The sequence below is a fragment of the Eleutherodactylus coqui genome, chromosome 1 (assembly GCF_035609145.1).
Source record: "Eleutherodactylus coqui strain aEleCoq1 chromosome 1, aEleCoq1.hap1, whole genome shotgun sequence".
Lineage (NCBI taxonomy): Eukaryota > Metazoa > Chordata > Amphibia > Anura > Eleutherodactylidae > Eleutherodactylus > Eleutherodactylus coqui.
In genome coordinates this window covers 99114474-99128256 of record NC_089837.1, presented here as the reverse complement: position 1 = coordinate 99128256, position 13783 = coordinate 99114474, and the positions used below count along the sequence as shown (strand labels likewise).

At 45.9% G+C, this 13783-nt stretch overlaps 1 protein-coding gene across 1 annotated transcript in view; it reads right to left on the bottom strand.

The window, feature by feature from the left end:
* The window catches only part of LOC136624158 (vesicle-associated membrane protein 3-like), a 37921-nt gene extending 24380 nt beyond the window's left edge, over window positions 1–13541 (bottom strand). Inside the window, exons 1-2 of the mRNA XM_066598242.1 lie at window positions 13477–13541; window positions 9879–9948 (exon numbers count right to left, since the gene is read on the bottom strand). Of these exons, the coding sequence (XP_066454339.1) occupies window positions 9879–9948; window positions 13477–13541 (135 nt within the window). The remainder of the gene's footprint in view (window positions 1–9878; window positions 9949–13476) is intronic.
* Window positions 13542–13783: the final 242 nt, after the last annotated feature.

The window sequence follows — 13783 nt, the reverse complement described above, 5'->3', positions numbered from 1 at the left end:
TTCTTCATTTTTTGTTTCGGACGACGTTCACCGTGCGGGAAAAATTATGTGTTACTTTGATAGATCGGACTTTTACGGACGCGGCGATATCAAATACATATTTTTAATTTATTATTTAGATTTTTTAATAATAGATATGGCAAAAGGGGGGTGATTTAAACTTTTACAACTTTTTTTTTTTCAATTAAAAAAAAACTTTATTGATTCTTTTTTTTACTTTACTTTGAAGTCCCCCTGGGGGACTTTAAGATGCGATGCTTTGATCGCTCCTGCAGTATGACGTAATGCTATAGCATTACGTCATACTGCTTTTTGACAGGCAGCCTATGAAGCCACCCCACGGGGACGGCTTGATAGGCAGTCTGCTAAGGCAGCCCTGGGGCCTTTCATTAGGCCCCCGGCTGCCATGATACGTGCATGGCTCCCCTGATCTCACCGCGGGGGGGCCGCGCGGGACCCCCGAACATCGTTCGGGGGATTTAAATGCCGCTGTCAGAATTGACAGCGGCATTTAAATGGTTAATAGCCGCGATCGGCCGCGCGGCCGCTCGCGGCTATTGCCCGCGGGTGTCAGCTGTTATAAACAACTGACGCCCGCACTGTATGAAGGGAGGTTGCCACGCAACCTCTCTTCATACATACCCCGACGCTCCATGACGTACCAGGTACGTCATTGGTCGTTAAGGGGTTAATGAGCATTGAAACGTATAAAAATTGTTTAGAAAAATTATATGACTGAGCCTTGTGGGCCTAAGAAAAATTGCCCGTTCAGCGTGATTACGTCAGGTTTCAGGAGGAGGAGCAGGAGGAGGAGGATGAATATTATACACAGATTGATGAAGCTAAAGGGTCCACGTTTTTGATGGTGATAGAGAACAATGCTTCCATCCGCGGGTGCAGCCTACGTATTGTTTAGGTATCGCTGCTGTCCGCTGGTGGAGAAGAGAAGTCTGGGGAAATTCAGGCTTTGTTCATCTTGATGAGTGTAAGCCTGTCGGCACTGTCGGTTGACAGGCGGGTACGCTTATCTGTGATGATTCCCCCAGCCGCACTAAACACCCTCTCTTACAAGACGCTAGCCGCAGGACAAGCAAGCACCTCCAGGGCATACAGCGCGAGTTCAGGCCACGTGTCCAGCTTCGACACCCAGTAGTTGTAGGGGGCAGAGGCGTCACCGAGGACGGTCGTGCGATCAGCTACGTACTCCCTCACCATCCTTTTACAGTGCTCCCGCCGACTCAGCCTTGACTGGGGAGCGGTGACACAGTCTTGCTGGGGAGCCAGAAACCTGTCAAAGGCCTTAGAGAGTGTTCCCCTGCCTGTGCTGTACATGCTGCCTGATCTCCGCGCCTCCCCTGCTACCTGGCCCTCGGAACTGCGCCTTCAGCCACTAGCGCTGTGGGATGGGAATTTTACCATCAGTTTGTCCACCAGGGTCCTGTGGTATAGCATCACTCTTGAACCCCTTTCCTCTTCGGGTATGAGAGTGGAAAGGTTTTCTTTATACCGTGGGTCAAGCAGTGTGTACACCCAGTAATCCGTAGTGGCCAGAATGCGTGTAACGCGAGGGTCACGAGAAAGGCATCCTAAAATGAAGTCAGCCATGTGTGCCAGGGTACCTGTACGCAACACATGGCTGTCCTCACTAGGAAGATCAGTTTCAGGATCCTCCTCCTCCTCAGGCCATACACGCTGAAAGGATGACAGGCAAGCAGCATGGGTACCCTCAGCAGTGGGCCAAGCTGTCTCTTCCCCCTCCTCCTCATCCTCATCATCCTCATGCTCATCCTCCTCCTCAATGCGCTAAGATATAGACAGGAGGGTGCTCTGACTATCCAGCGACATACTGTCTTCCCCCGCCTCTGTTTCCGAGCGCAAAGCGTCTGCCTTTATGCTTTGCAGGGAACCTCTCAAGAGGCATAGCAGAGGAATGGTGACGCTAATGATTGCAGCATTGCCGCTCACCATCTGGGTAGACTCCTCAAAGTTTCCAAGGACCTGGCAGATGTCTGCCAACCAGGCCCACTCTTCTGTAAAGAATTGAGGAGGCTGACTCCCACTGCGCCGCCCATGTTGGAGTTGGTATTCCACTATAGCTCTACGCTGCTCATAGAGCCTGGCCAACATGTGGAGCGTAGAGTTCCACCGTGTGGGCACGTCGCACAGCAGTCGGTGCACTGGCAGATTAAACCGATGTTGCAGGGTGGCAGCGTCCGTGTGGGACTTGCGGAAATGTGCGCAGAGCCGGCGCACCTTTCCGAGCAGGTCTGACAAGCGTGGGTAGCTTTTCAGAAAGCGCTGAACCACCAAATTAAAGATGTGGGCCAGGCATGGCACGTGCGTGAGGCTGCCGAGCTGCAGAGCCGCCACCAGGTTACGGCCGTTGTCACACACGACCATGCCCGGTTGGAGGCTCAGCGGCGCAAGCCAGCGGTCGGTCTGCTCTGTCAGACCCTGCAGCAGTTCGTGGGCCATGTGCCTCTTCTCTCCTAAGCTGAGTAGTTTCAGCACGGCCTGCTGACTCTTGCCCACCGCTGTGCTGCCGCGTCGCGCGACACCGACTGCTGGCGACGTGCTGCTGCTGACACATCTTGATTGCGAGACAGAGGTTGCGTAGGAGGAGGAGAAGGGTGGTTTAGTGGAGGAAGCATACACCGCCGCAGATACCACCACCGAGCTGGGGCCCGCAATTCTGGGGGTGGGTAGGACGTGAGCGGTCCCAGGCTCTGACTCTGTCCCAGCCTCCACTAAATTCACCCAATGTGCCGTCAGGGAGATATAGTGGCCCTGCCCGCCTGTGCTTGTCCACGTGTCCGTTGTTAAGTGGACCTTGGCAGTAACCGCGTTGGTTAGGGCGCGTACAATGTTGTGGGAGACGTGGTCGTGCAGGGCTGGGACGGCACATCGGGAAAAGTAGTGGCGAATGGGAACTGAGTAGCGCGGGGTCGCCACCGCCATCATACCTTTGAAAGCCTCCGTTTCCACAACCCTATACGGCAGCATCTCCAAGCTGATAAATTTGGCTATGTGCACGTTTAACGCTTTAGCGTGCGGGTGCGTGGCGGCGTACTTGCACTTGCGCTCCAACACTTGCGCCAGCGATGGCTGGACGGTGCGCTGAGAGACATTGGTGGATGGGGCCTTGGTCAGCGGAGTTGAGGGTGTGGGTGCAGGCCAGGAGACGGTAGTGCCTGTGTCCTGAGAGGGGGGTTGGATCTTAGTGGCAGGTAGGGGCACAGGGGTGAGGCAGCGGTGCAAAACGGAGGCGGTGAACGGCCTTCGTCCCACCTTGTGGGGTGCTTGGCCATCATATGTCTGCGCATGCTAGTGGTGGTGAGGCTGGTGGTGGTGGCTCCCCGGCTGATCTTGGCGCAAAAAAGTTTGCACACCACTGTTCGTCGGTCGTCTGCACTCTCAGTGAAAAACTGCCAGACCTTTGAGCACCTCGGCCTCTGCAGGGTGGCATGGCGCGAGGGGGCACTTTGGGAAACAGTTGGTGGATTATTCGGTCTGGCCCTGCCTCTACCCATGGCCACCGCACTGCCTCTTCCAACCTGCCCTGCTGCTGCACTTGCCTCCCCCTCTGAAGACCTGTCCTCAGTAGGCGTAGCAAACCAGGTGGGGTCAGTCACCTCATCATCCTGCTGCTCTTCCTCCGAATCCACTGTGCGCTCCTCCCTCGGACTTACTCCAATTACTACTACCTGAGTGATAGACAACTGTGTCTCATCGTCATCGTCCTTCTCACCCACTGAAAGCTCTTGAGACAGTTGCCGGAAGTCCCCAGCCTCATCCCTCGGACCCCGGGAACTTTCCAAAGGTTGGGCATCGGTCACTACAAACTCCTCCAATGGGAGAGGATTCGGAACCATTGCTGCCCATTCTGGGCAGGGGCCCGAGAACAGTTCCTGGGAGTCTGCCTGCTCCTCAGAATGTGTCATTGTAATGGAGTGAGGAGGCTGGGAGGAAGGAGGAGCAGCAGCCAGAGGATTCAGAGTTGCAGCAGTGGACGGCGCAGAATTCTGGGTGGTCGATAGATTGCTGGATGCACTTTCTGCCATCCACGACAGGACCTGCTCACACTGCTCATTTTCTAATAAAGGTCTACCGCGTGGACCCATTAATTGTGAGATGAATGTGGGGACGCCAGAAACGTGCCTCTCTCCTAATCCCGCAGCAGTCGGCTGCGATACACCTGGATCAGGAGCTTGGCCTGTGCCCACACCCTGACTTGGGCCTCCGCGTCCTCGCCCGCGTCCACGTCCTCTAGGCCTACCCCTACCCCTCAGCATGGTGTATTACCAGTAGTGCAGAAACAGAACGCTGTAATTAAATGTGCCGCTTATTGGCCTGTGGTTGGAGGCTGACTTCGCTTACGGAACGCACAGCAGAGGCAGGAAAGAATTTTGCGCAAGCCTGCTGTAACACTTAGCTGGCTGCGTATGAATTAGGACAACTACCCCCAGCAGAGACGCAGTACAGTCAGGACGGTCACAGGCAGCCCAAATAGATTTTTTTTCCCAATTTTTTTTGGAAAAGCCCACTGCGTATATAGACTGGATATGTCTTTCACTGTCCCTGCCTCACCACCACTACTGGCCGTGGACTATGTAAAATTACTGCAGACTGTTTCACTCTGGACAGGATGACAGCGGTGATGTAAGAGGCAACGCAGAGGCAGGAAAGAATTTTGCGCAAGCCTGCTGTAACACTTAACTGGCTGCGTATGAATTAGGACAACTACCCCCAGCAGAGACGCAGTACAGTCAGGACGGTCACAGGCAGCCCAAATAGATTTTTTTTCCCAAATTTTTTTGGAAAAGCCCACTGCGTATATAGACTGGATATGTCTTTCACTGTCCCTGCCTCACCACTACTACTGGCCATGGACTATGTAAAATTACTGCAGGACGCAATGCTCTGGACGCAATGCTCTGCACGGCCGATATACAAAAAAAAAAAATGTGCAACACTGCAAAAAGCAGCCTCAACAGTACTGCACACGGTCAGATGTGGCCCTAAGAAGGACCGTTGGGGTTCTTGAAGCCTAAAATCACTCCTAACGCTCTCCCTATAGCAGCTTCGGCATCAGCAGCACTTTCCCTGATCTCTGTCAGAATGCATCTGTGGCGAGCCGCGGGAGGGGCCGATTTATATACTCGGGTGACACCTGATCTCGCCAGCCACTCACTGCAGGGGGGTGGTATAGGGCTTGAACGTCGCAGGGGGAAGTTGTAATGCCTTCCCTGTCTTTCCATTGGCCAGAAAAGCGCGCTAACGTCTCAGAGATGAAAGTGAAAGTAACTCGAACATCGCGTGGTACTCGCCTCTAGTAACGAGCATCTCGAACACGCTAATACTCGAACGAGTATCAAGCTCGGATGAGTACGTTCGCTCATCTCTAATATTTAACTCTCTTCTGATTCCTTTACCTTGATGACGTGTGTTTCTCTCTCTCCCCTAGTGTTAGCTATCCCTCCTTGCTTTTAATCATCAGCAAATTTGATCAGTTTTCCATCAATTCCCTCCTGAAGATCATTTATAAAAATGTTGAACAACATTCGGCTTAGGACAGAGCCTTGTGGCACCCCACTTGATGCATTCTTCCAGTTGGATGCCATTTATGACCACTCTTTGAGTACGATCATTTAGCCAGTTGTGAATCCACCTAACAGTTGCCTTGTCAATCCCATATTTGGTCATTTTTTTCAATAAGTATGGTATGACATACTTTGTCAACGGCTTTATTAAAGTCAAGATATACTATATCTACCGCATTTTCTTGATCAACCCAGTCAGTGATTCTGTCATAGAAGGAAATTAGATTTGTCTGGCATGACTTGTTTGTTACAAATACATGCTGGCTCTGGTTAATTACTCCATTTTTATCCAAGTACTTGCATACATGCAGTTTAATAATTTGTTCAAAGATCTTTCCTGATATAGAAGTCAGGCTCACAGGCCTGTAGTTTATTCCCTTTTTTGAAGATGGGGATGACATTTGCCCTTTTCCAATCTTCTGGGACTTCTCCTTCTCTCCAGGAATTTCAAAAATTATGGCGAGTGGTTCAGCAATTACTTCAGCTACTTCCTTTAGTATCCTAGGATGTAATTCATCTGGAGCTTGAGACTTCAATTCATTTAAGTTAGCTAAGTGTTCCCTCACCATCTCTCTGCTTGTAGATGGCCTGCATTCTTTTATTCCCCCAATAGCACAGGGAAGATCAGTTGATGTTATATCTACTTTCTGAGAGAAAACAGATGCAAAATAGGAATTTAAAAGTTTGCTTTCTCAACATCATCCTTAACCAATTCACCATTTTTATCTTGTATATCTTGTAAGCATTAAATAGCATCTTTGACTTTTGTTTTGCTTTTGACATATCCCCCAAATCCTTTTTTATTGCTTTTGGCCTGTGTTGCAAGCTTCAATTCATTATTAGCTTTAGCTTTTCTGACACTTGCCCTACAGTTTCTGCAGACTGCATTATATTCTTCTTTAGATATTCCCCCTTCTTTCCATTTGATAATCATATTTTTCTTCCCTTTTAACATGTGTGCAAGTTCTCTGTTCATCCATCATTGTCTCTTTAAAAGCTTTTTTTGGGGGATTGTTAAAGGGGTTGTCTCGCGAAAGCAAGTGGGGATAAGCACTTCTGTATGGCCATATTAATGCACTTTGTAATATACATCGTGCATTAAATATGAGCCATACAGAAGTTATTCACTTACCTTCCCTGCGCTGGCGTCCCCGTCTCCATGGCTCCGTCTAACTTCAGCGTCTAATCGCCCGATTAGACGCGCTTGCGCAGAAGGGTCTTCTGCCTTCGTGTCTGTCCGGCAGCAGCGGCGTTCTGGCTCCGCCCCCTTCTATGCGTCATCGCGTAGCTCCGCCCCATCAGGTGTGCCGATTCTGGCCTTCTGATTGGCTGGAATCGGCACACGTGACGGGGCAGAGCTACGCGATAACGCGTAGAAGGGGGTGGAGCCAGAACGCTGCTCGTGCCAGACTGAGCCGAAGGCAGAAGACCCTTCTGCGCAAGCGCGTCTAATCGGGCGATTAGACGCTGAAGTTAGACGGAGCCATGGAGACGGGGACGCCAGCGCAGGGAAGGTAAGTGAATAACTTCTGTATGGCTCATATTTAATGCACGATGTATATTACAAAGTGCATTAATATGGCCATACAGAAGTGTATAACCCCACTTGCTTTCGCGAGACAACCCCTTTAATGATTGTGCTTTGAGATTCTCATTTCGCAATATTTTCCAACCTTCTCGGACATTTCTGTCCTTAATAACATCCAGCCAATGGATTCTTCCTACCCACTTTCTGAGTTCATTAAAAGCTGCCGTTCTGAAATCCAATCTTGAGGTCTGAGTTTTCTCAGGTTTTCCTCCTTTTTTTATCCAAAATTGAAGGATAGCATGATCTCTTCCTCCTAAGGTCCTACCTACCTTTACTTCCTCAACCATTCCCTCCCTGTTAGTAAGAATTAGGTCCAAGATAGCAGATCCCCTTGTATTCTCTTCTACTTTTTGGAAGATAAAGTTTTCAGCAAGAGCAGATAAGAATTTGTTGGATCCATTACTTTTACTCGAGAGAGAGATTCCCAACAAATGTCTGGATAGTTATAATCTCCCATGATCACTATGTTGTGCTTTTTTGAGAGCTTGGCCATCTGATGTAGAAGGAGTTCATCAATATCTTCTGCTTGCCCGGGCGGCCTATAGTGAATGCCTACAATGGTGTCCTTTCTGCTGTTCTCTCCTTGTATTCTTACCCAAACAGTTTATACAGAACTCCCATGCTCTGAAGCTCGAATCTCTGTGGAGATTAATGTTTTCCTAACATACAACGCAACACCTTCTCTCCTTTTTTTTGGTCTGTTTCTTATAAATAAGTTGTATCCTTCAAGCCCTGTATTCCAATCATGTGTATCATTCCACCAAGTTTCCGTGATGCCTATGACATCATATTTCTCTTCCTGTGTTAGGAGCTCCAATTCTCCTTGTTTGTTTCCCATGCTCTGGGCATTTGTGTAGGAACATTTTAGTTTGTGATCGGTGTCTCTTGTTCCTCTACTTTCCTTCTGAATTTTTTTACCCTTGTTCTTCCTTTCCACTTCTAATAGCAAGCTTCTCAAATGTATTAATTAGCTGTATATTTTTACCTGGCCTTTCACTTCCCTTCCCATATTGTTCTAGTTTAAACATTTAAAGGGTTAACAGCTCAGATCAGCCACCTGGCTTATCAGAGCTGTTGCTGCCAGATGTAGGCTGTGAGAAACAGCTGGCGCTCACATTGTATGCAGAGAGATCGCCCTGCGATCTCTCTTCATACATACTCTGACGCTACAGGATGTAAATGTATGCCCTGCAGCATTAAGGGGTTAAAACAGCTCAAAAATACTTAGATACCCTTCTAGGTGACCTTATAGTATTATTTAGGGCATTTATGGGCCTTAGACAGTGTTATACACAAGTTTAAGGGGATTGGTGAAGTCCTTGTTCAGTTCAAACTAATTTGGATCAAATGAAAGTTTTTGCCCAAATTTGGTGAAACGGCTAAACCAAACTTTTCAAACGTTTGCTCATCATTACTTATATGGATTATCAGTAGTCATTATAACTCTGTTATTTAAATTGTTTTTCTGTGTTGTGATAGGCAGCAGTCAGATATTCCCAATTTTTAAAATAGCTTTCCAGAAGTAAGATAGGTCATCAATATCAGATTGTTGGGAGTCTGCCACTCGGGACTCTTGCTGATCAGCTGTTTGAGGTGGCTATGGCACTCCTGTACGTGCTGCAGCTTTCTCTCAGGCCTGAGACATCACGTCCATTGGTCACATGGCCTCATGGCTCACAAACATATATTTCTGTAATGCCATCTAGTGCTGCATGACTGTGTTCCAGATATACAAGGTGATTTAAAAGGAATGGTGCAGAGGTTAGGCTGATTTCTTCATACATGAATTCACATACAATGGCCATAGTGATTTAAAAAATAAAACTCCTACAAGTATTTAATGCACCTTACAGATGTACAATGTGCGGCCATTGGTGACACTAAACATCTCTTCTGCAGTGGAATCAATTACAGAGGATCTGCCAGGACGCATCTGGACAGCACTGGACTATCGACTTGTCATCCGCCATGTCACTAGCAGCGCCCCCATCAAACATCTGTAAGGTGCATTAAAAATGTGAAAAGTTCTATCTTTCATGTCATTCTGGCTGTTGTATGTCAACTCATGTATGAATAAATCAGCTTTACTTTTGCACCATTCTTCTGGAATCACCCTGTATTTTTTCAATGAAACTGCAACTTACTAGAACAGGTAGAGCAGTGAATCTCAAGTTCATTATCAGAGGGAAACCCCTGATGCCATTCCTGCCACAAAGAAGCTTGGTATTTGGGTGGGTACAGCTTTGTCAATGGCCAGGGCTCGAAGAACCCCAAGATTCCCTGGAACCCCGTTTAAGAAAGACTGACCTAGATTCTTGAATGTGTTTGTTTTATAAGTGAGAGAAGAGAGGATCCCCAATAATTCGCAATAAACTACACAGGAGATATGACTCAATTATTACCTACAGAAGTGAATTTCAAATTCAGTTACCAGTGGACATTAATATTGAGGGTCATGCATCAGTAATGATATTTGCTTGATACATCTGTTTTAATATCGATGACTCTGAATCTGCAATATGTTTCTGATAACCTCATTGGACATTTTATAGATTTGTTTGGGTTAGATCATGAAAAGTTGCTATCAGCATGCCTTTCTCACTGTGTCAGTCAGGGCATTCTTATGGATGGCCTCATCACCCTGCAACGTTATCATGACAGTAGCTCTGTTAGAAGAGACTATGACTTACCTCATTGACCTGTGCCTGTGTCTGAAGGAGTCTGCGATTGCTATTATGTGGCATTCCACCTAAGGCTGACCTACACAAGAGAAGGAAAATATGGTCAATATTTCTTGACTCTGTTATATTTAACTACAATGTACTTCAACGCTGTAAATCAAGTTATCATGAAGCATCAGTCATGTTAAAGGGGTTTTCCAGGGAGAATACTACTGATGACTTATCCTTATCAATAGTTGATCAGCTGGGTTGTGTTGCTTGGGACCCAATACCATTAGCTGATTGTGCGCCCGGTGACAGTGCCTTAATTAAACAGGGGTCAGAGCGGAAGCAGCAGAAGTCAATGGAAACCATCTCCCAATGCTAGATGTATTCATGTCTTCCTGCCCCTAATTTTTAAGGTGAACAAAGGATTTGGCGCACATTACAAAACCCATTGTTAGGCATGGCGCGTGCCGTGTTCCCTGTTTGGCCTGTGGCAGATGCTGTTAATTTACCTCTATAGCATGCAAGTAGGTAATCCTGGTCTGTCTCTTAAAGAGGCAGTGTGTGCACCCAGCTTTCTCATCTGCAGACAATCTAGTCATGCATTTGGCTATTTAAAGCGGTATTCCGGATAGGGCACAAATTTTCAAGTTCTCACTCAGTCACTGGATGGGTGAAAACTGATAAATTTGTTGAGCTCTGACCACTGGCACCCCAACTAATCTCGAGAACGAGGGTCCTGTTTCCTCTAATCTCACTACCTGGTTGCTTCTCCCACATCAATGAATGGAGGGCAGGTCACGTTTGCACAGAGACACTTCATTCATTTTCAGTGAGATTACAAGATATAGCTATTTCTTGATTGAGGCTTGATAAAACCTTCATGGGTTGAAACATTGCCTTTGTGTTTACACATGGGACAATAAAGATTCGGTGATTATTTTTTTCACCATACTTTGATGCTGCCACTGCCTTTACTATTTTGGATAACTCTACCTGAGCAGTGGGTTTATAGCCCATAGGGTGGCTGATGCATCCCTACTCACCTCCCTATAGTGGGTAATCTGTTGAGTGCTGCTGGATTATCTTCTTTTAGGATTCAGCAGTAATTCTGCCATGAATGACATGTGACTATTGAAGCCTGTAATTGGCTGAGTCAATGTACGGCACATGACCACTGCAGTTTTTTCTGGGATTGGAGTGGCAAGAACCAGGACTCGTGCGCTGGGTTATGGGAGCGCACTTAAGACCGTAAAAATGCAATATATTTATTTTACATCATTCACTGCCCTCTTTAAAGTCAATCTAAATAGGTTCAAACTTCTCTGTGGATTAATTTGATGATACAAAGCTCCAAATCCCCTGTATAGCCATGGTTTTAAAAAAATCACATTCTGATTATCTGCAGCTGCAACTAGAGAAAGCAATTGCTTACTACAAACTAGTATGCAGTGAGCTCTTTAGCTCCCCCTTGTGGTGACTGCAGGCAGCCAGAATACTATCTTTTAAATCTATGACTCCAAGGAGAATTTGGAGCGCTGTGTCATTAAATTAATCAGCTCAAAATCTTGAAGCTAAAGTCCAATATGGAGTTTCATTTTAAAGGGGTTTTCAGGTTTTATATAACCAAACCTTAATTAATGTATTACACTGTATATAAATGCATGTTTCACATTTTACTGAACCGTCACATGTTGGTGATCTGTGTTTTTCTTCCTAGGATGCTAAATAGTGTTTCTTCATTAATTCTTTTAAGTCTGATAACTGAGTCACCATGCCACGTCTGTAATAAAAAGTCTCCCTGGGAATTCTCCGGTCCTGTTCAGAATCTTCACCCTTGTGCTTCCTTGCCCCTATAAATAAGTTGTGGATACCGGCAGGGAAGCTGGTTAACCAGGAGAAGAATAGATTTCACACCAACAACTAAACGTGCTCAGATACCTTCATCACACATTGACAAGTTTTACTATGTGATGATGAAGTCAGCAGCTAAGATTTATTTTTAGTTTCAGTGAGAACTCATAGGGGTAACTTATCATCAAGGGAATTTTTGACACTAGTTTTCTTGCAGCTTTTCTTGCCTTCTTTAGTTTAAAAATGTGACAAATTTATCAAATGTCAGACAACATTGTTAAATTTGTCACATTTTTCAACATACCTAGAGATGTGAAGTCACTTTTATTTTATTTTTTTTCAAACTTACAAGTTTTGTAAGATTTCCAACAAATGGCATCTTGGCGATGGTTAAACAGCAATTGAAAAAGAAAACATGTATAAAATGACAAATATAGTGATAAACTGTAAGCAATATTAAAGAGAAGTACACATACTGGAGGAAGATTGTAGCTAATTTTGCAACTTTTTACAAAATTGCATGTCATAAATGTCTCACCCCCCCCCCCCACCCCCCACTCAACTCAAACTACTTTCCCTTTTTCTAGACCCTTTTGAAAAGTGGAGTGAGAGGTGTAACATCTGTTCTTTATGGTGCAAATCAATGATACATCTGTCTGAATTGATGTGCACCAAAAAAGGCACATCGTACACCAGAATTCTACTGCAACAGCAGTAATAAATGTCCCCAAGGGGCTTCATCTATAACATAAAGATAACGCAAGCATAATGGGAAACATGGAGCTCAAAAGAATCAACATGGGATGCTGGTTGATGTATCTTGGAGGTCCCAATATAACAAAGCATTATCACTTAGGTGCAGAAAAGAAATCTCAAAAACATTGGAGGAAATTTACTAAGATCAGCATGTATAACACCGGTATTAGTATAGTTTTCCCCAGCAAACACTGCAGCTAATACATGAAGAGGTGCAAGGTTCATGTATTAGGTGTATCCTGGGACCTCCATGTTCCTTCAAAGAAATGTACACCAGGTCCGACCTAATGTACATTTCTAGTATAATTTACACCCATTTCTGGCAAAAATTCTACATGAATCTTTTGGTCCAGGGCAGCTATGCCTCCTTGAAACAAGTCCCACCCACTTTTCAGGAAGTGGCAGGACTGATACTGAATGAAGAAAAGTTGAAAATTTTTGTTCAAATATCTGCTTTCAGAAAAATTAGCAACTTTGTTACGTCAGAAACTGGTGTAAAAATCTTTATAAATGTGCTCCATTGTATTGCTGATCTGACTATAAACAACTGGTAGACAAGGATTCATACACTGTTTGTCAAAAAAAAAAAATCGCTCCTCTAGAAGGAGTTGTTGTTTGACTGCAAAATTGAGCATGAAGTTACATCTCAGGTAGATATACAAGTGATTAGAGTTGTGGGATGATTAGATGAATGGTCTTGTCACCTGACGTCCTAAAAGTGGTTCCACCTTTAGTCTATGAAAAGGCTCTCAGAGGCAACTTGTGTTTAGTGAGCTCTTGTTCCACTTGTGTAGAGCTTGTTGGCTACTAGACACAAATCTATGACACAACCAAAGATATTTCATTATTGGAATGCTTGAAGCTGGATGGTGATATTGATGAATTACCCCCCACCTGGGCCGTTCTGACCAGGCTGTTAGGAGGTGTTGGGACCAGTGGATGCGTGAGGGCACACAAGGCAACTGTGCTCAGGACATCCTTGACAGACCACCACTAGAGAGTATTGACTGACTGTCCCACAAGCATCATTAGCTCCAACGGTTTCATTGTCCGCCATCCAGAGACAGATGGCACCATCGTTACACCCCTGTGTTTGTTGGAACCATTTCCAGGCAATTGGCTTAAGGATATTGGCCATTACATGTACTGTCTTTGACATCCACGCACCGTCACCTCCGTTTGTAGTAGTGTCATGAAGGATGAATCTGGACTGCTACCAAGAAGGCCCGGGTTGTCTTCAGCGACTAATCCAGGTTTAGTTTTGGAACTGATACCTAGGGGTGAGCACCTCAATCCTGCCTTTGCTGTGATGCGGTGCA